This window comes from Salvelinus alpinus, chromosome 3 (assembly GCF_045679555.1).
Source record: "Salvelinus alpinus chromosome 3, SLU_Salpinus.1, whole genome shotgun sequence".
NCBI lineage: Eukaryota > Metazoa > Chordata > Actinopteri > Salmoniformes > Salmonidae > Salvelinus > Salvelinus alpinus.
Window position 1 is genome coordinate 46122249 of NC_092088.1, and position 23585 is coordinate 46145833.

General features: G+C 40.1%; 1 protein-coding gene across 1 annotated transcript; it reads right to left on the minus strand.

Moving 5' to 3' along the window:
- Positions 1-11889: 11889 nt before the first annotated feature.
- LOC139570823 (ventral anterior homeobox 1-like) lies at positions 11890-21848 on the minus strand. Its single transcript, XM_071393032.1, has 3 exons — positions 20608-21848; positions 18353-18540; positions 11890-13230 (listed from the first exon to the last, which is right to left on the minus strand). Exons 1-3 carry the CDS (start codon positions 20822-20824, stop codon positions 12703-12705), a joined length of 933 nt encoding a protein of 310 aa, XP_071249133.1. The 5' UTR covers positions 20825-21848; the 3' UTR covers positions 11890-12702.
- Between the last annotated feature and the right edge of the window lie 1737 nt (positions 21849-23585).

Here is a 23585-nt window from a genome sequence, read left to right on the forward strand (position 1 = left end):
GGCCCTCTTGAAGCATGTGGGAACAGCAGACTGGGATAAGGATTGAATATGTCTGTAAACACACCAGCCAGCTGGTCTGCGCATGCTCTGAGGACGCGGCTGGGAATGCCGTCTGGGCCTGCAGCCTTGCGAGGGTTAACACGTTTAAATGTGTTAAAGGAGAGCCCGCAGGTTTTGGTAGCGGGCCGTGTCAGTGGCACTGTATTGTCCTCAAAGCGAGCAAAAAAGTTATTTAGTCTGTCTGTGAGCAAGACATCCTGGTCCGCGACGGGGCTGGTTTTCTTTTTGTAATCCGTGATTGACTGTAGACCCTGCCACATACCTCTTGTGTCTGAGCTGTTGAATTGCGACTCTACTTTGTCTCTATACTGGCACTTAGCTTGTTTGATTGCCTTGCGGAGGGAATAGCTACACTGTTTGTATTCGGTCATGTTTCCGGTCACCTTGCCCTGGTTAAAAGCAGTGGTTCGCACTTTCAGTTTCGCGCGAATGCTGCCATCAATCCACGGTTTCTGGTTTGGGAATGTTTTAATTGTTGCTGTTGGTATAACGTCGCCGATGCACTTTCTAATGAACTCGCTCACCGAATCAGCGTATTCGTCAATGTTGTTGTTGGACGCAATGCGGAACATATCCCAATCCACGTGATCGAAGCAGTCTTGAAGCATGGAATCAGATTGGTCGGACCAGCGTTGAACAGACCTGAGCGCGGGAGCTTCTTGTTTTAGTTTCTGTTTGTAGGCTGGAAGCAACAAAATGGAGTCGTGGTCAACTTTTCCGAAAGGTGGGCGGGGGAGGGCCTTATATGCGTCGCGGAAGTTAGAATAACAATGATCCAGGGTTTTACCAGCCCTGGTAGCACAATCGATATGCTGATAGAATTTAGGGAGTTTTGTTTTCAGATTAGCCTTGTTAAAATCCCCAGCTACAATGAATGCAGCCTCAGGATGTGTGGTTTCCAGTTTACATAGAGTCAGATAAAGTTCGTTTAGGGCCATCGATGTGTCTGCTTGGGGCTGTGATTATAATCGAAGAGAATTCCCTTGGTAGATAATGCGGTCGACATTTGATTGTGAGGAATTCTAAGTCAGGTGAACAGAATGACTTGAGTTCCTGTATGTTGTTATGATCACACCACGTCTCGTTAATCATAAGGCATAACCCCCCGCCCCTCTTCTTACCAGAAAGATGCTTGTTTCTGTCGGCGCGATGCGTGAAGAAACCAGCTGGCTGCACCGACTCCGTTAGCGTCTCTCGAGTGAGCCATGTTTCCGTGAAGCAAAGAACGTTACAGTCTCTGATGTCTCTCTGGAATGCTACCCTTGCACGGATAGGTTAGTTACTCAAACACCCGGCTCAAACAGAGGGATGCAATGTTAGCTAGCTGGCTATGACTATCCAACACAACACTGGAACTCTTCCAAGTTAAGGTAAGCATTTGGTTTTATTCATTTATTGTCTCCGGAGCCCGCAGGTCTAACTGCTTACTGACTATATATACACTGTAACGTTACTGCATGATTGTAACAATAGCGGATTTACTAACGCATTAGTTCCATTAGCTATGTTGACTAATACGTTACTTTAGCTAATATGGGGACAGCGATGTAGGCTGTGTGTAGCGGCTATGACATGGTTTGACTTGGAACGTTTTTTTCGCCTGGTCACATACAGCTGATGTGTTGTTCATTGACGTCTACAAACGAAGGGAAAAGGTTAGAGGAGGGGAGTGCATAGAGGCTAGAATGAATACAACTTAGCTGTGACCCCACTACTCAACGTAGTCTCATAGTGCAAACAGGTTAACAGCTTGTCAAAGGTAGGCAGGTCACTTAACAGGCTGGGAAGGCTAGAAAATTCTCTAGATTTGACCCACTACAGGAACTGGGGTCACTAGTTCTTGGCTAGTCTTATGTGGCATGAGAGGGTTGGAGCTTTGATAAGGCCTGTACTTTCTAATCCCCATACATACAGTACCAGTCAAAAGTTTGGACACACCTACTCATTCAAGGATGTTTCTTTATTTTTACTATTTTCTACATTGTAGAATGGTGAACACATCAAAACCACAAAATAACAGATATGGAATCATGTAGTAACCAAAAAAGTGTTATTCAAATCAAAATATATTTTATATATTTGTTTTACATTTTTAATTCTTCAAAGTTGCCACCCTTTGCCTTGAGAGCTTTGCACACGCTTGGCATTCTCTCAACCAGCTTCACCTGGAATGCTTTTCCAATAGTCTTATAGGAGTTCCCACATATGCTGAGCACTGGTTGGCTGCTTTTCCTTCACTCTGCAGTCCAACTCATCCCAAACCATCTCAACTGGGTTGAGGTTGGGTAATTGTGGAGGCCAGGTCATCTGATGTAGCACTCCATCACTCTCTTTCTTGGTCAAATAGCTCTTACACAGCCTGGAGTTGTGTTTTGGGTCATTGTCCTGTTGAAAAACAAATGATAGTCCCACTAAGCGCAAACCAGATGTGATGGTGTATCGCTGCAGAATGCTGTGGTAGCTAAGCTGGTTAAGTGTGCCTTGAATTCTAAAGAAAATCACAGACAGTGTCACCATCAAAGCACCATCACACTTCCTCCTCCATGCTTCACGGTGGGAACTACACATGCGGAGATCATCTGTTCACCTACTCTGCGTCTCACAAAGACATGGCAAGAAGTCTCTTCTTATTATTGCTGTCCTTTAGTATTGGTTTCTTTGCAGCAATTTGACCACGAAGGCCTGATTCACACAGTCTCCTCTGAACAGTTGATGTTGAGATGTGTCTGTTACTTGAACGCCGTGAAGCATTTATTTGGGCTGCAATTTCTGAGGCTGGTAAATCTAATGAACTTATCTTCTGCAGCAGAGGTAACTCTGGGTCTTCCTTTCCTGTGACGGTCCTCATGAGAGCCAGTTCCATCATAGCACTTGATGGTTTTTGCGACTGGACTTGAAGAAACTTTTAAAGTTCTTGAAATTCATGTCTTAAAGTAATGATGGACTGTCGTTTCTCTTTGCTTATTTGAGCTGTTCTTGCCATAATATGACTTGGTCTTTTACCAAATAGGGCTCCTGTATACCACCCTTACCTTGTCACAATGCAACTGATTGGCTCAAACGCATTAAGGAAAGAAAGAAATTCCGCAAATGAACTTTTAACAAGACACACCTGTTAATTGAAATGCATTCCAGGTGACTACCTCATGAAGCTGGTTGAGAGAATGCCAAGTGTGCAAAGTTCTCAAGGCAAATGGTGGCTACTTTGAAGAATCTCAAATATAAAATATATTTTGATTTGTTAAACACTTTTTTGGTTACTACATGATTCCATGTGTGTTATTTCATAGTTTTGATGTATTCACTATTGTTCTACAATGTAGAAAATAGTCAAAATAAAGTAAAACCCTTGAATGAGTAGGTGTGTCCAAACTTTTGACTGGTACTGTATGTACAAATAGGAAAATGAAAGAGGTGGACAAAACAACCAAAAACAGACTGGTTGCAGTTTTTATTTCCTCCCAAAGCCTTAGTTTTAAAGACTGTTGGGAGAAATGTGTTGGTGGTCTCAAGCTATGACACTCCCCCCAACAAATCCACCGGGTCCCTAACCCCCCATTTACAAAACCTCCCGACCTTCTGTCTAATTGGATTGCAGGAGAAGAGAGAGAATGGGTGGGGGTAGAAAAGGGGTGTGGGCATAAATGTGACTGTTCTCTCTCCTGGGAGATTCCCAAGACACAGTGGGGAAGATTTTCTGCCTATGCTCATACTTCTGATAGACAAAAGACCGTCAGTTTCCAATGCCACTGAAGCATTACTTTACTCATCCACAGAAAAGAGAGGGATGGATGGAATGGAAATGTGTCTTAAAATTTTACTTCCGACCAAAGGCAAACATGCCCTGAAAAACGACATAACGGTATGGCATGTGAATTCTGAACAGGGTCTTGTGTTCCCGTGGTAGCCCAGACTTCAGGCATGTGCACACTGCCCAGATAGGACTTTACCGGAGAGCACGTGCCCCTTTGTTCTTCCAGTCTCAAAATTGCCCTTTTTGGTGGTGGTATAATTTCCTTTTTATAAAGATAAGCAGCTCTAACATCACACTGCCTCCCATATTATAAGATAAAGATGTAACATTCTTATGACCTTTTTACCATACTTGTGAGAAAGAACAGGGTTGGCAATAAGCACTCTGCAGGAAGGCTGCCTCTACTGTTTTTTTCAGGCAAAACTGGAAGAAATTAAACAAGTTATTTCAGGTCACTAATCTGGATATATGCACCGCCTTCGCAAGCCAATGCTGATGACTGGTCATTGGTCAACAATAAAGACACACAACGTTTTGGTTCTGAAGCATAGATGAGAATTTAAAGTCGACTTGTGGGTTCAAAACAACTTTTTTTTTTTATAAAAAAAAAAGGAAATTATACCACCACCAAAAAGGGCAATTTTGAGACTGGAAGAACAAAGGGGCACGTGCTCGGGAGGCAGTGTGATGTTAGGGCTGCTTATCTTTAGACATGTAGCCACCCAAACTACCCACTCAACACACACTGGCTGAATCAACGTTGTTTCCACTTAAATGAAATTAATTTAAATGAAATTACATTGAACCAATGTGGAATAGACAATGAATTGAAATGTGTCCAGTGGGTAGGCTGAAATATGAAAATGATCAATCAAAATGCCACATATCTTTGCCAGAACAATAGGCTGAGGCAGTAGTAGATTGCTAAACTGTATTTTATATGGATGATAAATGTAGGCCCACTCTGTATTTGCCAGACAAAACTGGAAATGAAATTAAACAAGTTCTTCTTTCTGGTCACTAATCTGGATATGTGTGCCACCATTGAGTGTAAGTTAGTGACGACTCGTCATTCAGGGCAGGTGGGGCAGAGCCTGTTTTGAACCCCACCTGTTTAGCTAAAAAAAAACATACTGTTGTTTGTACAGATGAACGTAATACCTTCAGGCTTTTGGAAATTGCTCTCAAGGATGAACCAGACTTGTGGAGGTCTACAATTTTTTTTCTGAGGTCTTGGCTGATTTCTTTTGATTTTCCCATGGTGTCAAGCAAAGAGGCACTGAGTTTGAAAGTAGGCCTTTGAGATACATCCACAGGTGCACCTCCAATTGACTCAAATGATGTCAATTAGCCTATCAGAAGCTTCTAAAGCCATGACATAATTTTCTGGAATTTTCCAAGCTGTTTAAAGGCACAGTCAACTTAGTGTATGTGAACTTCTGACCCACTGGAATTGTGATACAGTGAATTATAAGTGAAATAATCTGTCTGTAAAAAAATAGTTGGACAAATGACTTGTGTTATGCACAAAGTAGATGTCCTAACCGACATGCCAAAACTATAGTTTGTTTTAAGAAGAAATTTGTGGAGTGGTTGAAAAACCTGTTTTAATGACTCCAACCTAAGTGTATGTAAACTTCCGACTTCAACTGTATTTATTTATATATATGTTTTTTTGTTTTATTGTTGTTGCCTGTTTTGCCTTTTATTATGGCATTAATTCATGACACATATCAGTTTGAAAACAATGTAAAGGCACATTTATTGAGTGAATTAAGCCACATACAAACATGCTTTCTAGAGTAAGGCAGCTCCAAAATGCTTTCTGTCATCGAGGGGCAGCCAGCAGAAAATACAGTGTAGGCATTGGTAATCTTCTCTAGTTGCACCGTGATTGGCTCAGTGTTCTGTCACTCATGGGGACACTACGTAACCGTAGAATCTACAGGGAAAGCTAGGCAGTTCAAGCCCCCTTGGATGCTGCCATAGATTTACATTAGAAGTGCCCATCCAAGAAGGCTCAAGGTCATTGGCCACAGGATAAAATGATGTCAAATCATATATCTACCGTAGCTTTGATTGGAATGATCATTTCAACATCATGCTTTCAAAATCTTAGCTAGCAAGCTAGACAAGTAGTCATCATCATGAATCACGTTTGACAATCTGCCGGCAAATCCTTTTCAATCCTTGTCATATGAAGAGAAATTATAGATAAAACGGTGCTCATCGGCCATTGGGCATAAACATTACACAACAAGCTAGAAATCTCAAATTCAACAATGAGTGGTTTGGAAGGAATCAATGGCTAACTGCAAGCGTTGCAAAGCAATCACTGTTTTGCTTCCCCTGCCTGCTATTTGGTGGAGAGTGTGTGTGGTCCAAGTCTGGGTTTAAGGATTTAAAACATCTTTCTGAAAGGGTCTCTTTTCCAAGCTGAAAAGTATAAACATTTACACGAACACAATGGGCCAGAAAAGGTTGGAAACATTGTCCATGCTGTCAATCCAGCATGACTTCTGCCTCGTTCAAAACAACTGCAAACTCGGAACTGGGAAATCTCAGACTTCATTGAGTTCAAGACAACTGGAAACTCCTACTGGGAAAATACATTTTGAACGGTCATCCAACTCGGAATCCCAAGTCGAGAACTCTGGCCTCTTTCTAGAGCTCCAACCTGAAGATCACTGACGTCATGATTCGACCTTGTTTATTTCCGAGTTCCCAGTTGTCGTGAAAACACCATAAATCTAGAGAATGCCAGACTTTGATGACAAAGTTTGATGACAAAATTTGCCCACAAGAAGGATCGCCGCACCACCTTCCTGTTCAAGTGAGCACAGCACCACAACAATGGTGAGTCCAAAAATGTATTGTTTGCTGCTGCATAAATGATGTAAAATGCCAGGTAGATATGTATACTGTAGCTAAGAAAGTAATACTAAGTGTGTGTTGTGTAGTAAGCTGTTAGTAGTCCATGTGCCTCACCCTAATAATTTGGTCCCTTTCCCCCTCAGAACTTAACCTACTGTTCTGACTATGTGGTGCACATGTAGCCTATAGCCTGTTTTAGAGAAATCATTTAACATTATAAGAGCTTTCTTTGTCTGCTTATACTTTGTGTATTATAATTAGCTCATGTTCTTTTCTTGACAAGGAGGAGATACTATATAATGTTGTTGGGTCTGTAACCATGTTTGCCAGTGACAGTCTCTTCCCATTGAAATATTTGTTTTCAACAAAAAGTTCACTAATAAAAAAAGTTCACTGACTCATGTAATTCCAGTTGATATTGCGATTTTTTTTTTTGGCGCAGTGCGCAAGTGGATCCTCATGATTTTATTTCCCTTTCTTTTTAGACCACATAGACCTAATAAAATACTTCAAATGGTAGGCTAACTGAGTCTCTCTCTCTCTCTCTCTCTCTGTGGTGACTTAAAGAATAGTTAAGTTAAGGCCTCAACATCTTCCTGAATTTATCTGAACTAACATCAATCTGAATTTCTGTCGGTGTCCATTTTGAAAGCGCTGAACAAATAGGCCTACCTCGTCGCAGCTCGTTTGCTTCTACTTGCTTATACTTCGAGCTAAGTGTTAATGAAATAAGAATAAACATTATGAATTTACTGCACATAAATGTAATAATGTTTGTGTATGGTTCAAAAGTCAAAACTCATTTTGGCGTTTGTTATTACTGAAGGAGAATGCGGTTCTTATCGACTTACACAAATCCACAAGGAGTGAGTAGTAACTACTGTACATTTGTTAAAGCAAGTCATGCATATCAGCTATGTTTTTAAAAAGGCAGTAAATGAGGCTGAATGATCTGTTTCGCTGCCAGACAAGGCTCCGCTGATAGCCAGGTGTAGCAGTGGTAAGGATTCACTCCATGGTGCTGAAAGGAAAGCTCTGTTGTTGGGACAGCTTTATGTAGGCCCTAACTGTTTGTGGGCACCGTTTGTCACCGTTATAGTGCAATTAATGTATTGTTTAGTGTTGTGTTGTGTAATGTCTTTGCTGGCATTCACAGAAAAAAAGAATGTTTGCCCCACCAAGATGTACATGCTAAAATCGCCACTGGTGCAAATGCTGATGAATGGTCATTGGTCACCAATCAAGAGGGGCACTTTTTGGTTCTGAAGTATAGATGAGAAGTTAACGACAACTTGTGGTCAGTGGGTTCAGAACAAGAACAACGGCAACATTTTCCCCCCCAAAATGGGTAAATTACCACCACCGAAAATGGCACTATGGAGACTGTGGACAAAAGGACACATGGTCTGCATAAGTATAGCCCTATCTGTGCCCTTGCCTGGCCAGAGGATTTTGATTGCTCTAGACTCTAGAGAAGTGACGTGATAGCCTATATCCTTACTTGATAATGGCTGTTAACACGAAAGACTCCAAATGCAGGTGTAAAATGCTATTTATTTCTGTAGCCTGTCTTGCATTTTGAAAATGCATGACGTTTATGGCTGTAATGACAAGTTACATTTGCGCAGCGATTGTGCATACATCTTCGTGTGTGCACACCTGCATGTGCTTGCGTGGATGTCACAAGTTTTTATATCACTCCTTTTTGGGGGGTTTGGGTCAAAATGTTAGAAAACCACTGGGATTGGTCATTGTTAATAAGTGCAGAATTTATTCCAGTTCAAAATAGTTTATCAAAATACTTTACTCATCAGATTGTGCTGCTTTCCCATCTTCTTGTAACACGTCTGTGACTGCGGTTGTGGGATTTATTTTGGTGGGGTGCCCTTTTATGTCCCCCAAAAGTTCTGTGCATGGCCCTGCCAGACCTAATAGGAGTTTCAGCATCAGCACTCCAAGTTCAAATATCTAAATGAACATAGACTGTTCTCGTATCATTAGATTTCCTTGTAGGAAATATTTCACGGTAACACATGGCTAAAATGCTAATTTTAAAATATAAAAAAATATAATCAAATTCCCTCTGCACACAGGGAAACACACTGAACAAAAATATAAATGCAAGATGTAAAGTGTTGGTCCCATGTTTCAAGAGCTGAAATAAAAGATCCCAGAAATGTTCCATAAGCACAATGAGCTTAAGGTAATCCATCCAACTGACAGGTGTAGCATATCAAGAAGCTGATTAAACAGCATGATCATTACACAAGTGCACCTTGTCCTGGGGACAATAAAAGACTACTCTAAAATGTCCAGTTCTGTCAGACAACACAATGCCACAGATGTCTCACGTTTTGAGGGAGCAAGCAATTGGCATGCTGACTGCAGGAATGTCCACCAGATCTGTTGCCAGATAATTTAATGTTAATTTCTCTACCAAAAGCCACCTCCGACATTGTTTTAGAGAATTTGGCAGTACGTCCAACCGACCTCAGAACTGCTGACCGTGTATGTGTGGACGAGCGATTTGCTGATGTCAATGTTGTGAACAGAAAGCCCCATGGTGGCGGTGTGATAATGGTATGGGCAGGCAAAAGCTATGGATAACGAACACAATTGCATTTTATCGATTTGAATGCACAGAGAGACCGTGATGAGATCCTGAGACCCTTTGTTGAGCCATTCATCCTCCACCATCACCTCATGTTTCAGCCTGATAATGCACGGCCCCATGTCGTAAGGATCTGTACACAATTCCTGGAAACTGAAAATGTCGCAGTTCTTCCATGGCCTGCATACTCACCAGCCATGTTTGGGATGCTCTGTATCAACGTGTACGACAGCGTGTTCCAGTTCCCACCAATATCCAGCAACTTCGTAACAGCCATGGAAGAGGAGTGAGACAACATTCTACAGGCCACAATCAACAGCCTGATCAACTCTATGCAAAAGAGATGTGTCGCGCTGCATGAGGCAACTGGTGGTCACTGCAGATACTGACTGGTTTTCTGATCCACACCCCTACCTTTTTTTAAGGTATCTGTGACCAACAGATGTGAAATCCATAGATTATGGCCTAATGAATCTATTTAAATTGACTGATTTCCTCTTAGGAACTGTAACTCATTCAAATCCAAAAAACAGTTACATGTTGCGTTTACATTTTTGTTCAGTATAAATGTCCAAAGTGGAACCAGAACTTCCGCCATATTGGATTATTTTCCTCTTCATTTATGAATCACTGGTAGAAATGCCATGTCATTTTGTATCCATGCTCTTTGTACTGGTCCATATTTAAATTGTTGATTTGACAAAAGAGGCCCATAGAATTTTTGAATATATGACAGTTTGACACCAGTGTACCAAGTGCAACTTAATGAACTTGGCTAACATAAGCTAACACTAATACATTTCTTATATTGTATTTCTTATACAATCATATTTTTATGTTATTTCCATTGACTCAAACATTAAGCTGTACGACACACAGTCGTACAATTTGATAGACATATAGTAGGGTAGAGCGTTAGCCATTCCAGGAGCATTATGCCATTAATCCACATGGTGGGCTGTGTGCTTATTTGTTTGGAAACCCTGTATGACCTTTATTGTTGCTATCATCACATTCATCCCCATTTTTTTTTGTGCCCAGACTTCCATGGTTTTCACCACTGCAAGTAGTTTTTCAAGAGACAATTCCCCTCTTTGTGTGACATTTTTTTTGTGTGCTTTGAATGGTTTAACTCAATTCTTTTCATAGGCCAGAGTGGGTTTTTTTCCTATTCCATAGAAAACACTACTATTGAAAAGGCCTCCAAGGGTTCTTAAATACAGACATTGCAAAGGTCGTTTTCGGTGCATAGCTTGGCTTCCAGACGACGTTTTTCCAGTGTCCATTTTGACAGTTCTATAACTCTCTTAACAATTGTCATTTTTCAACGAAGCCCATCTAGTACCGAAACTTTATAGAGGTGAGTCAAACCATATTTTCAATATCACTTCCCTAGCCTTCTTCAATCACATTTGTGAATGTATGTACATTTTCCCATGAGCTAGAGGTTATGGTTTATGTTAGTGTTATAGTAGCAAACAAAAACACTCCCCCCAAACACGCATGCTACTATTTAACACGACCCTGGTTATTATTAAAAAAAATTTAACCTTTATTTAACCAGGCAAGTCAGTTAAGAACAAATTCTTATTTTCAATGACGGCCTAGGAACAGTGAGTTAACTGCCTTGTTCAGGGGCAGAACGACAGATTTTTACCTTGTCAGCTCGGGGATTCGATCTTGCAACCTTTCAGTTGCTACCTAGAATAATACAGACAAAGGTCCTCTCCATAGGGCGTAACACTTCATTTGAATACAATTTTTTTTTAAAGTAAACTGCTATTCGAACCCATTGTCAATGAAGGTACAACATGGCCTTTTTTTTAATCATAACTGGATTATCATCATGATGAATGTATGAAAGAAAAATAATAAAAAACACACTTGGCTTTTTTGGTAGGCATATATACTGTATATAATATGTATCCACACTCTTACCACACATGTCACAAAGTTCAAGTTATTTCACAACAACAGCACCAAAGAGCTTTGATTGATTTATCACCTCCTCCCTTACATTCATTCATTAATTCATTCATTATTTTTCAGATATACATACTAATCATCTATTAATTACGGACATTAATAATTTACAATAAAATAACAATTTTAGGTACAATTCTCATGTTTCTTTCTTTTGTACTACAGTAATTTCACTCAGTCACCTCATGCTCCTTTCCTACTAAACCTCCCGCCATGGTGACTGATCTTAAAACATTTCACACGGGAAAAGGTCTTAAAAGATTGCAAGACCTTCTGCACTGTTTTCAATCATGTAGCATCAAGTTAAATTCTGTATATCCAACTATGCAAGCTGCTTACTGTAGTTCAAAAGCTTTTCCAGAACCCTTTCCTCCATCCTTTCTTTGCCCAAACCCACACTTCCAAGCTTTTCTCCAACTCTTACATGGAAATCTGGACTACCACTCCAGTATTCTTAAAATCACAGACGAAAAAGTGGAATACTGCAGCTTTAAGACATAAAAGTCACAAATGTAGACTGTGTTTAAAATCATATTGGGAAAACCCTCACAAACCCATTTATAAAACAACTAACACAGAACAATTGAACTATCATACTGTATGACAACATTTTTCTTTAGTTTGTTTTGGCCCAAACATAAAAACAAATACAAACTGGTATAAAATACTGTTATTGTAGCTTAATATTGCAAAACATCTGCATATGTAAATGCATTTGTATGTTAAATGCCTGTGTTCCTCATGAGTATCTGCAAATGGAAAAAGAGACCTGTGATATTTCCGTAAACTGAAATGTCATATTTGACAAGGGCCGAACTCCAAGTTCACCATGCCATCCTGAACTGACAGTCTGTCACCTGAACTTCACAAGCTGTAATGCTTGATAACTCTCTACTTCGAAACACTGTGACACTGTCTACCCAAACAATCAAATAATAAAACACAAAATCAAAAAGGTACCATCATGTTACACCCATGGCCAATCACTGAAAAGCTTTGTGTGTAATGTGCCAATTACCTCCAGCAGCTAAACATGTGTGATGTGTTACCAAAACATGAACAGACTCATTTTTGTGGCTCTTTTTGTGATTGCTATTGCGGCAAAATAAATGTGAGAAAATGTGGCAAAAAAAATGCAATGCTTCCCCTTTGCAATCTCATGGATATTTGTTTCTCTGAGTACTTGTATTGAAATTCACAACATGGAGATGAAACTTTAATTTAGTGCAAAAGCTTAAAAACAATCACCCTGTTCTTATAAGAATGAAATGTATGTCTTTGTTTTCCTCCCTCTGAGAGGCATCAGATGTTCAGTTGGATTTACATGAACGACAACCACAACACAAACAGGACAAAAGAGGGCGAAACAAACAAAACCAAGACAATAAAAAGCAAGGAGAGCAACGAAACGAATCAAACATCATTCGAAAACGTTTTTGTCCATACTCTCCTTGCCATTGGTCCGTGAATAAGGTTCAAAAGCAGAAGAGCTCAGGTAGCGGGCAGACAGTTCCTGTAGGTTCCCGGCCATAGAAAGCGGGTTGGAGGACATGCGGGTGGCCACGCTTCCCAGCAGAGAGGGCATGGGGAAGCTGAACAGTCCATGAGCTGACGAGGAGCTCTGGAGGCCCGCTACCGTCCCTGAACTGGTCACTATGGGCAGAGGGGGACTGCCACCGGCCGTCCCTGAGCTGGCACCACTGCTGCTGCTGCTGCTTCCATTGCTGGCCATGCCCATGGAGGGCCCTCGCAGGGCGGCACTCAAGGTGCCGTTGCCACAGTGCTGCAGGAGCCCCGGCAGACCTGGCGGCGTGAGGAGCCGGCCCTGCTCTAGGAGTCTTAATACACTGCAGGTGGCCGCCGTCTCTGACACCACCGAGCGCAGCTCTGAATCTTTGCCCTGGTCCTTCTTCTGCTTTGTGCGTCGGTTCTGGAACCAAACTTTAACCTTGAGGGAGGACACAAAACCAAATTCAGACAGAAAATAAGCATTAGAGGCCTTAATTAAGCAAAATAGGGCCTATTTTCCAAATGAATATACTTTGGATAATATGTCTTTTTTATCATCTCCGTAGGCATTTATTGCAACACCAATGTTTTCAGAAAATGACTGAAGGATTTGGATTGTTGTGAATAATTCCGAATTCCCCTGTGGTCTCAGTATAGGTCACACTTTGATGTCCACATGATTTGAATTGTGATAGTAATATAATTGGTAGCATGATCAGGGAATGAGACCAGGGGGCCCAGCTACCACCCCTTAACAGATTTAGTAGCTAATTTACAGAAACACGGATGAAATCACAACCTAATGCCATATAAATATTTATGTATCAATGTCACATTAATGGATGTTATCAGAGTCACACATAATTTGTATTTTTTCATAGTAGGTATGAGCATACACTATACAGTACGTTGTTTGGGGTCTAAACTTGAACTAAACTTTCCGTAAAGAAAAATATGTTGTCACGGGAGGCATGAATAACTCAATAACATATTTGTCTCCTGGTAAAATGCAGAATGTAAGATAAAGTAGTAAGAAATTCATCAAATGTATTTCCATGACCTTTAAAATCTTTAGTTTATTAAATAATTAATGAACTAAAGGACATGAAAGCAACAAAAGCAGGGTCAGATAGTAATGAGTATAAGGGCCGGCCCTAGCCTTTTGGGGGCCCTAGGCAAGATTTGGTTTGGGGGCCCTTGCTGGAAAAACTTTTTAGTGGACCCGCTCTATAATAATAATAAAAATAATAATACATCGGCGAGAAAAAAACGTATTAATACATTTTTGTTAATTTCCTGCAATTCTACATATTTTGCCATGGGGCGTAGAGAAAGTGTTGCAGTTGCCATGGAGTGGCGAAAACATTTAGCAATTTTATAACAAATTTCATACAATTTTACTAATTTTGCCATGGAGTGGAGATACATGTTTCCTATTTTAAAGCTACTTTTCTGCAATTCTACATATTTCGCCATGATTTATGCCATGTTAATGATATCTGAGTGATGATGACTTACAAAATCAATGGGGGCCCCTTGGAGGTCAGGGCCCCGGAGCACATGCCTTGCATGGCCTGCATGCCTGGTCGGTATTTTTACCATAATTACTTCAAGTTTAGATAGAAAAAAATGAAGTTAGCTGACATGACTAATTGAGTGACTGGCAGTGACTGACATAACAATTGAAAACTGCACAACCAAATTTCAAAATTCCACCTTTTTTATTCTACTATTCTAACTCTCAACAGTATATTGAGAAACGGATTGAGTTGAGACCCTGAACGCCTTATGCCTGGGGCCGGCCCTGATGAGTTTATATGTATGTATGTGTCTGAAGTATAACAGGGACTGAGGTATATCAAAGTAAAGTGTGTATGACAGATAAACATGGCTATTGTATTCCTAATCAAGTAGATAAATTAGTAAAGTAAATGCAAAGTAAAGCAAACACGTTTTTATTCCACGTTTGATAGTCATTCAACAATAAAAATAGACCTATCTTTTCCCATTTGGGTTTTATAAATATACATTTTATATAATAAATTCCTTTAAAAAATTGATAACAGGAGTTTGAATTTTTTGGCATTTTCTTCATGTTTTTCCCCACCTCTATCAAGTCTGTGGCAATCAAATCTGATTCACTCTAATTATGGTACATATGAAAGCAATGTGTCTCAATCAATGAGCCTCCAGCTACAGTACCTCAAACGGCAGCTACTTCAATCACATCTGAATAGCATGTTTTCCCTCATGTTGTTGTTGTGGTTGTAGACAAACAACTCAGTAAATTCACAAGGTTAGTGAGTCAATCGCAAATCTATTTTACACGCTGTAAGCAAGGAATTACAGTTTGATAACCATAACAATTGGTGAACATCTTTTATCTGAGAGGATACATTTTCAACAACGTCCAACGAGGGACTCTAAAGCCAACAACACAAACAAAGATGATTAGGTGTGCACACTTCAGCAAATGGCTGTCCTTTCTTAATGTAACACCCCAAGAGTGCATCGGAACAAAAATTGTATTTCATGATGCCGTCATTAGAGACCACTTCATCAATGCATGTACGAGACATTTGAAGATTTAAAGTAATCAAGTAGCGTGGCTGCGTGGAACATTTTAATGTTGCATGTGAAAAGACGTTAAGAAATTCAAGCCTATTGTCCTCCCCGTGAATGGGGACCTAACGGCTGTGTGAAGTCTAAAGTACCATTATTCTCTATTAAAAACCACCAAAGAATTCTGAATTCAATGTGTGCTGACATGGTTAACCACATGTACTGTATACTGTAGCTACATTCAAAATAAAAGCATCAAATGTATATGTCAGAAAAGAATGAATTTTAACATTCTTTTATGTATGTATATGCTAGATCATTATGAATATTTATTGTAATGATCAGAAATGTGTGAGAGAAACACATGACTATGTTGTGACTCACAGAAAATACCTGAGCATAATGCTCCAGTCTAACATCTGTCCAAAGTCAAGCTAGTTTAGGCCCGATTAAGCATTCATGACATACGTAACAAACATATGCAAATGTGGCTGACCATGCCATTAGCCAGCTTGCAAGATAAATAAATAAATAAAATTGTGCTGCAAATATGTCGGCCTGAGCTCTGAAGCAGAGAGCAGGGTTTCCCTGAAGTGAAAATTATACATTGAAGGGTAACTAAGTTTGGTATCTCTTGTCGAGAGCGAGCAGACAAGTGCAAATACAGTTCACCGACAGTGGGCGCAGCGTGACCTTTCCCTGACCTCACAGCTAAGGCCTGTGGACTAGAAAACTGAAAATATGGCTAACATGGCAATAGAATTGACTGAGATTGCATAGTTCACTATGCAAAATAGAACAAAATATATTTTATTTGAATTTTGTATATGATCATTACCTAACAATAGTATTGCTTGAGCTATATGATCAGTGAAACAGTTTTCCACATTTCTTAATTATCTTCTAAATTATTTTAGTTAGAAACAATTAACTGACCAGTATGCTAAATAAAATGTCAACTGGGTTATAGTAACAATTAAATAGATTGTATTGGAATGGGATATGACAACAAGTATGATGACAATATGGAAAGCATCATTTTTCACATTTGAGATAAGATTTGAAAATACCTAAGGGTCGTTCCACGAGTGCCTTTTATGTAATTGTGTGTAGATTTTGATAAAACAGAACATTTAACAGTTGTATCACATACACGATATATACAAACGTATGTGGACACCCCTACAAACTAGTGGATTCGGCTATTTCAGCCACACACGTCGCTGACAGGTGTACAAAATCAAGCATACAGCCATTTCTCCATAGACAAACATTGGCAGTAGACTGGCCTTACTGAAGAGATCAGTGACTCTCAACGTGGAACTGTCATTGTATGCCACATTTCCAACAAGTCAGATCATCAAATATCTGCCCTGCTAGAGCTTCCCTGGTCAACTGTAAGTACTGTTAATGTGAAGTGGAAACGTCTAGGAGCAACACCGGCTCAGTCGCGTAGTGGTAGGTCACACAAGTCACAGAACGGGACCGCCGAGTGCTAAAGCGTGTAGCGCATAAAAATAATCTGTCCTCGGTTTCAACACTCACTACCGAGTTCCAAACTGCCTCTGGAAGCAACGTCAAGCACAAGAACTGTTCGTCGGGAGCTTCATGAAATAGGTTTCCATGGCCGAGCAGCCGCACACAAGCCTAAGTTCACTGCGCACAATGCCAAGAATCGGTAGGAGTGCTGTAAAGCTCGCCGCCATTGGACCGTGGAGCAGTGGAAACGCATTCTCTGGAGTGATGAATCACGCTTCACCATCTGGCAGTCCGACGAACTAATCTGTGTTTGGCTGATGCCAGGAGATGCTACCTGCTACCGATTGCATAGTGCCAACAGTAAAGTTTGGTGGAGGAGAAATACTAGCCTGGGGATGTTTTTCATGGTTCGGGCCCCTTAGTTCCACTGAATGGAAATCTTAATGCTGCAGCATACAATGGCATTCTAGAAGATTCTGTGCTTCCAACTTTGTGGCAACAATTTGGGGCAGGCCCTTTCCTGTTTCAGCATGACAATGCCCCAGTGCGCCAAGCGTGGTCCATACAGAAATGGTTTGTCGAGATCGGTGTGGAAGAACTTGACTGGCCTGCACAGAGACCTGACCTCAAACCCATCAAATACATTTGGGTTGAATTGGATCACCGACTGCGAGCTAAGCCTAATCACCCAACATCAGTGCCCGACCTCACTAATGTTGTTATGGCTGAATGTAAGCAAGTTCCCGCAGCATTCTGATGTTCCAACATCTAGGAGATAGCCTTCTCAGAAGAGTGGAGGCTGTTAGAGCAGCAAAAGGGGGACCAACTCCATATTAATGCCCATGATTTTGGAATGAGATGTTCGACAAGCAGGTGTCCACATACTTTTGATCACATAGTGTACATCTACGCTCTAACTAAATGTAACCATATTCCAATAACAGTGATTTTATAAAAAAAACATTGAACATCTAATTGTCAAATCATAGTGTTAAAGCAGGTGAGCTGGTTCTACTCCTTTTAGGCCTTTGTCTGGTGTTTTGTGGCGGAAAACTGAGCCTGTCAACCATGACACATCAACTATGCTACCCATAGATAGGCTAGAAGTTTTTTTGAGAGATTTTTTTTTTTGTTACACATGCATTCAATTGTTGCAAACAACAAGCTTCCATGCTCCCTGTCACAATGGGAGTTACGGCTGATTTAAGATGAAACTGTTAACCCTGTTATGGTCAACCCTTTTACTTTAATTGGCATTTTCATTTTTCTTAATTTAAACCCTTGAGATGGGAAAACGTGTGCCTCATGAAGTTGAACATGTGTTTTTTTAGGACAGAATGTTAAAATCAGGTGAAATAAATCATTATTATTGACAAAATTACACTACCCAAAAGGCACTTCATTGAACAGTCCGATAACATATTATCTATGATACCACAGAACATAGATGTAGTATTACACTTGCCATTTTTATTTACTCATGGTCAGAGGGAAATAGGCACATGTATTGCTTGAATTACCTGAGTTTCAGATAGATTTAGCTGGCGGGCCAGTTCTGTTCGTTCCCTCCCAACCACATACTGGCACCTCTGGAACTCCATCTCCAGACGATAGAGTTGCTCTGCGGTGAAAGAGGTCCGGGTTCGTTTGGGACGGTCCAAATCCAGTCCCTTTGGCAGAATGATTTCTCGTATAGACCCTTTGGCATCTACAACAAGGAACAAGTGACCACTGAAGCTTTATCAATGATAGATATTTTCAATTTTAGAAACACTTGTGGGTCATCAGGTAGCCTAGTGGTTAGAGAGTTCGAATCCTCGGTCTGTCGGGAAGTGAGCTGGCAACCAGAGGGTTGCTGGTATGAAATCCTTGATGCCATTACCTGCCTTTGAGCAAAGCACTTAACAGCCCCCCTGCACCTCTCCAAAAACCTGTGTATGTGTGTCTTTTGGAGGGGATGGGTTAAAAGTGGAAGTCAGATTTTTGACCAATAAAGTGATCTCTTAGTCTGAACTTAATCACATCAGAATGACCATTCATCATTGTTGTAATATCTGTATGCCTACTATTGTCCATGAAATGAATGATTGTCTTCAATGAATGACTTAGGTCTTGTTTAAGTGCCCAGCATGAAGCTGTATGAACCAATCTATGATGATTTTACTATATTTTCAAAATAAAATACATCCTTTTAGACTAATAAAACTGAGGATCTCTGTACATCTCTATTTAATTACATTACACAATCCAATATGTTTTGATAACTAAATCTGCAAAACTAAAAAATGAACCATCCAGGTACGCACATGAATATGGTGCATTATTTATATGAATGCATACAATGCACAATATCAATCACAGTTCTATGCATTACTTCAGTTGATACACTGACATTTTCCCAACCAACTACTGTACTTTGCAGACTAACTACGGGTAACCTCAAGTGCACTAAAACCAGTTTAAAAAAAGAACAGTCTTTAATTAATTTGAAAGGTGCAGTTTACAGAAGAAAGTAGATTTTTTTTAAAAGTACAAAACATCTACAAAATACAGCGACATTATCCGTTTATTTCATTGTGATAATTGACTTTTACCAACTCATTTATTGCATCAATACTTTAAATGATCATATTTTATAATTTCAATCAGAACTCTCTCCTAAAATGAGTCAACTAACCTCAAGAGTGTTTTTTTCCTCTAGGTTTCTACAATACAAATCTAATGTGTACAGTATTTAAAAAGTTGTATTTTCTGTCATGTGAATGGAAAATAACTCAAGGATCTACATTTAAATCATTTGATTTGATATTAATTCCATACCTGTATTAGCTTTTATTGACTTAATAGAAAAGAGAGAAAATATAGTAGGAAAAGGTTATTTCTCAATGAACTTAAATGTATTATGTATGTATGTATTTAAAGTATTATTATTTCTTTCATCATCTAAAAGCAGCAAAAGATAACCTGAAAATATAAACATTTATCTTTGAATGTAGTTTTCATTTCAGTTGCTAAATGATATCTATACCAATTAGCAAGGATTATTCATATTTTTAAACAGTCTCTATGTTTGACCAACTGTGTTAAACAGAGTAGATAAATAATGTGTGCTTATTCTGCTGCAATTTACCCGAGGCCAGACGACGCTCATAACAATTGACACATTTATTTTTATTAACTACATATGAAATAGCTTGAATCAAAGATGATATAAGCAAATACATTTTACGCCCATTAGTACTGTCATTCAACATCTGTATCTGAATAAGATAGCGAACACCTGTGTATCATATTCTTTTAAGCTTCTCTGAAATATTGTTTTCAAATACAAGGTGTTTTACAAAAGGAGAAATGGTATAGTATATAGCAGCGTAAAATCTATTCTTAATTTAAAAAACAAATGTATTTAGAAATCTTAAATAAAGGTTTGCTATGATTCTTTAAGTGTGCCCTATAATTCAATTTCAGAAGATACACAATTGTTGTGAATGTAAATAATTTTGATAGAAGGAGTATGTCACAAGTGTTACATAAGTCATGAAAATATGGACATAGTTCATATGTCCATATGAGACAAGTGCTCAAAATGTACATTTTTATTTACTCTTTTATATTTGTATTTACTCTTAATGCTGAATTTAAAAAAATAAACATTCTAAATATCTCACATAGCAAATTATCTTATTTCATCCTGTGGGTACATATAGAGTAAAGCAATGAGTAAATAGACCCCATGCGCTGCAGTATTAGAACATATGAGTAGAAATCCTCTCACCTCTGACAAGTATTCTCCGGCAGTAGTCTGGGTCCCCCGTGCTCGCCCGGTTCTTCTCACAGTTCTCCACCATCCCAGATGCTGAGAAGGACTCCTGCTGATCCTTTAGGAAGGTTTTGGAAAGGTTCGCCTGGGAATCCTTGCTGTCTTTCCCATCCTTTAGTCCATTCTTCAGCCCCATCCCCGGTTCTGTCTCCTGGTTGTATCTGACCTCCATAATCACTTAACCTCTCCGATAATTCTTTCTTCCCCCACTTTCTTTTCTTTGTCAGATGAAAAAAGGGATTGCAGAGAGTATTGCGCGTTGTGTTGTCTCAACAGTGTGGCTTTATTTTAAAACAGCACCTTTTAGACCAGAAAGTCACCTACCTAATGTTCGGGGAACGCTTGCCTCACCTGCCAAGGTGCCCTATTTTCATTGTCCAACTCACTTGCCCAATGATCATGGACTTATCACTGAAACTTAAAAGCGATGTAATGCCACCTCGCCTTGTTACATACACATCAGGCTGATAGATCATCTCCAAATAATCAGAGCGATGGATCGACACGCTCGCTGTTTCAATTGATTACGGTAATTTTGCTGCTTCCACATTTGCGTTGCCTCATGAATACACTAAATTGTTTGGGAAATATATCAGGTCCTAATAGAGGGGTTCGCTCACTCCGTCCTCATCTGTCAGCCAGCTCTCAGTCAGGGAATCAAGAGAAATGATTGGTCTCGCTTTGCAAAATAGCCTCCCTGAGCACACAGACACAATCACAGGGGCACGACAGTTCCAGAAAAGTTCCCAGGCACTTCAGTCTTTGATCCCCGGAACATGGCCAGCCATTTTCAACGTGTCTCCGGCGTTGGTTGTCTGGCCACGATGGCTAACTTTAATCGCATTTATTGTGTCTTTTGCCAATGATCGTCCCTCTGCAACATAGAGCTCTTGCCGATATAGTACTTTCACAGGTGAGTGGGAGTAAGAGAAGGATAGAGAAAGAGAGAGAGAGAGAGAGCGAGGGAGGGAGACCGAGATAGTGAGAATAAAGCAGAGGAGGAGAGACAGAGGATACAGAAAAGTGAATCCACCACGATTGGAATTTGTACTCTCCACGACAGCTGATTCACAAAAACCACCTGGCTCTGCTTAACAGGAACTGTGTTAAAGTTTCCTGTGTCGTCCCACGTCACTCAGCACGACAAACAACAGCAGGAAGAGCTGCCCACAGGTCCTAGTCATTAATGCAGTGTCCCCACCATTCATATAAGAAGCAGTCTGCTGCATTTCTAGTCTTAATCTGAAAAACACAAAAAGGGGACAAAACTTGTCATTAGTGCCTCTGCACTCACACCAGTGGAACGGCCCCCCTCTCCAGCACTTCCTTCCATCCCACTCTTCACCCACCTACCCACCAACTCTTAGCTATTTCCATTGTCAGAGCAACAATATCTCAGGGAGTAATCCAATAAGACCATTGATTAGGCTACAATGATTCAATTCAAACCAATGGCCTTGTGCAAGGAACATTCTCCGGCCCTTCTCGTCACCTTGCGGGGCCAGAAGCCCTCTTCAAGCTGCCCCCCTCCCTGAACACCAATAATTCCTTTATGGGAAACAGAGAGGAAAAGTAGTGAAAGATGGCAATTATCTAATTGGACTATTAACAAACAATTCTGTCAGTGTGGCTGCCAGGCAGCAGTCTTGGGGTGGGTTTAAGGGCCGCATGTTGCACTAACTTTATTCACTGAGTGTTTGGGGACGGCTGGTTGGAGTGGAGAAGGAGCGATTGTTAAAGAAAGGTAAAAGGGGGCTAAAAAGGGAGCGACTGAAGGGGAATTCTGCTTCTCAAGCTGTGTTGCTGAGCTTCAGCCTGGGAAACAGCTTGTACACGCAGCCCCGTGGCCTCTCGGGTTCCAACAATGGCTCATCTTGAAAAATCCAGTCCCCAATTGCTAGTTCTACAGCAATATTGCAAATACACTGTAAATTAGTGTGAATATAATGTGAAAATTCAAAATCCATGTAATAGGCAGGAAAATAGTATGTACATTCAAAAGGTTGAGTATTCAAAAATCGATGGGTGTGCTTTGTTGAGAAATGAAATGCACTATTCTCTTTTTGACACTTAGGTGCTGCATGTCTTTTCACAGGCGTCACAGCTAGTTTGTGATAAAAACTTTGGAATAAAATCAATGTATTAGTTGTGTTTCTCATTTTTAATTATGAGCTCACTTGAAGGCTTTGTATACATCAAATAAGATAGTAAAACAGTACAACAGTAACAGTTGCTCTATACCTGTGCAATAATGTTGTAATTACTATAGCAACAACATTGTATTAACATGCTGTTACGTGGTGATTTAGTAATCACTTTATAATGGCGTTGTTATGGAGTTGAGCATTTTTGTTGGTGAAATAAGGAACAGATTGCAACAATCAAAAATCTGATTGCAGCAACTTAAATGCTGGTACTAGTGCAATAACATGGTTCATTTACAGGTATAAGAGCAAGTTCATGTAAAGTGTTACCAGGACCAGCGAATGCGCTAATACTGGTCAAATTGGGAATGGTTGGGCACAATATGAAGAGGCAGTGGTTGTGCTGTGGTTATTAAAGGGGGATGGTCTTCCCCAGTAACAGTCCTGGCAATGCAGGGTGCCCTCGGGTAAGATTGTAAAAGCTAAATGAGTACATTTAGAGGCTGCGCCCCATGGCGCTGCAGATTTTGTCACTTCCACTCTATCCAAAAAGAAGGTTACATTATTCAAGAGAGACATAACCGTCCTAGTAATAGTAACATTTTGCAACGGAGATAGCACTATAGCATTATCCTCCCACAAATACAGTGGTTTCTGCTTATAAGAATCACAGACAAAAGAATCACCCATTTATGGTGGAAGAAAACGGGACAGAGGCCTTTGTAGACTTAGAATGACTTACTTTGCTTGGAAGAAGCAATTGGTTATAAGATTGTCAAAATGTTCCAA

Excerpts from the sequence above, each read along its gene's own strand:
- LOC139570823 (XM_071393032.1), bottom strand. The coding sequence starts at position 20,824 with ATGGAGGTCAGATACAACCAGGAGACAGAACCGGGGATGGGGCTGAAG. Across the intron at positions 18,541-20,607 it reads CCGGAGAATACTTGTCAGAG|ATGCCAAAGGGTCTATACGA; the intron begins GTGAGAGGATTT and ends TCCTTGTTGTAG. Across the intron at positions 13,231-18,352 it reads TAAATCTATCTGAAACTCAG|GTTAAAGTTTGGTTCCAGAA; the intron begins GTAATTCAAGCA and ends TCCTCCCTCAAG.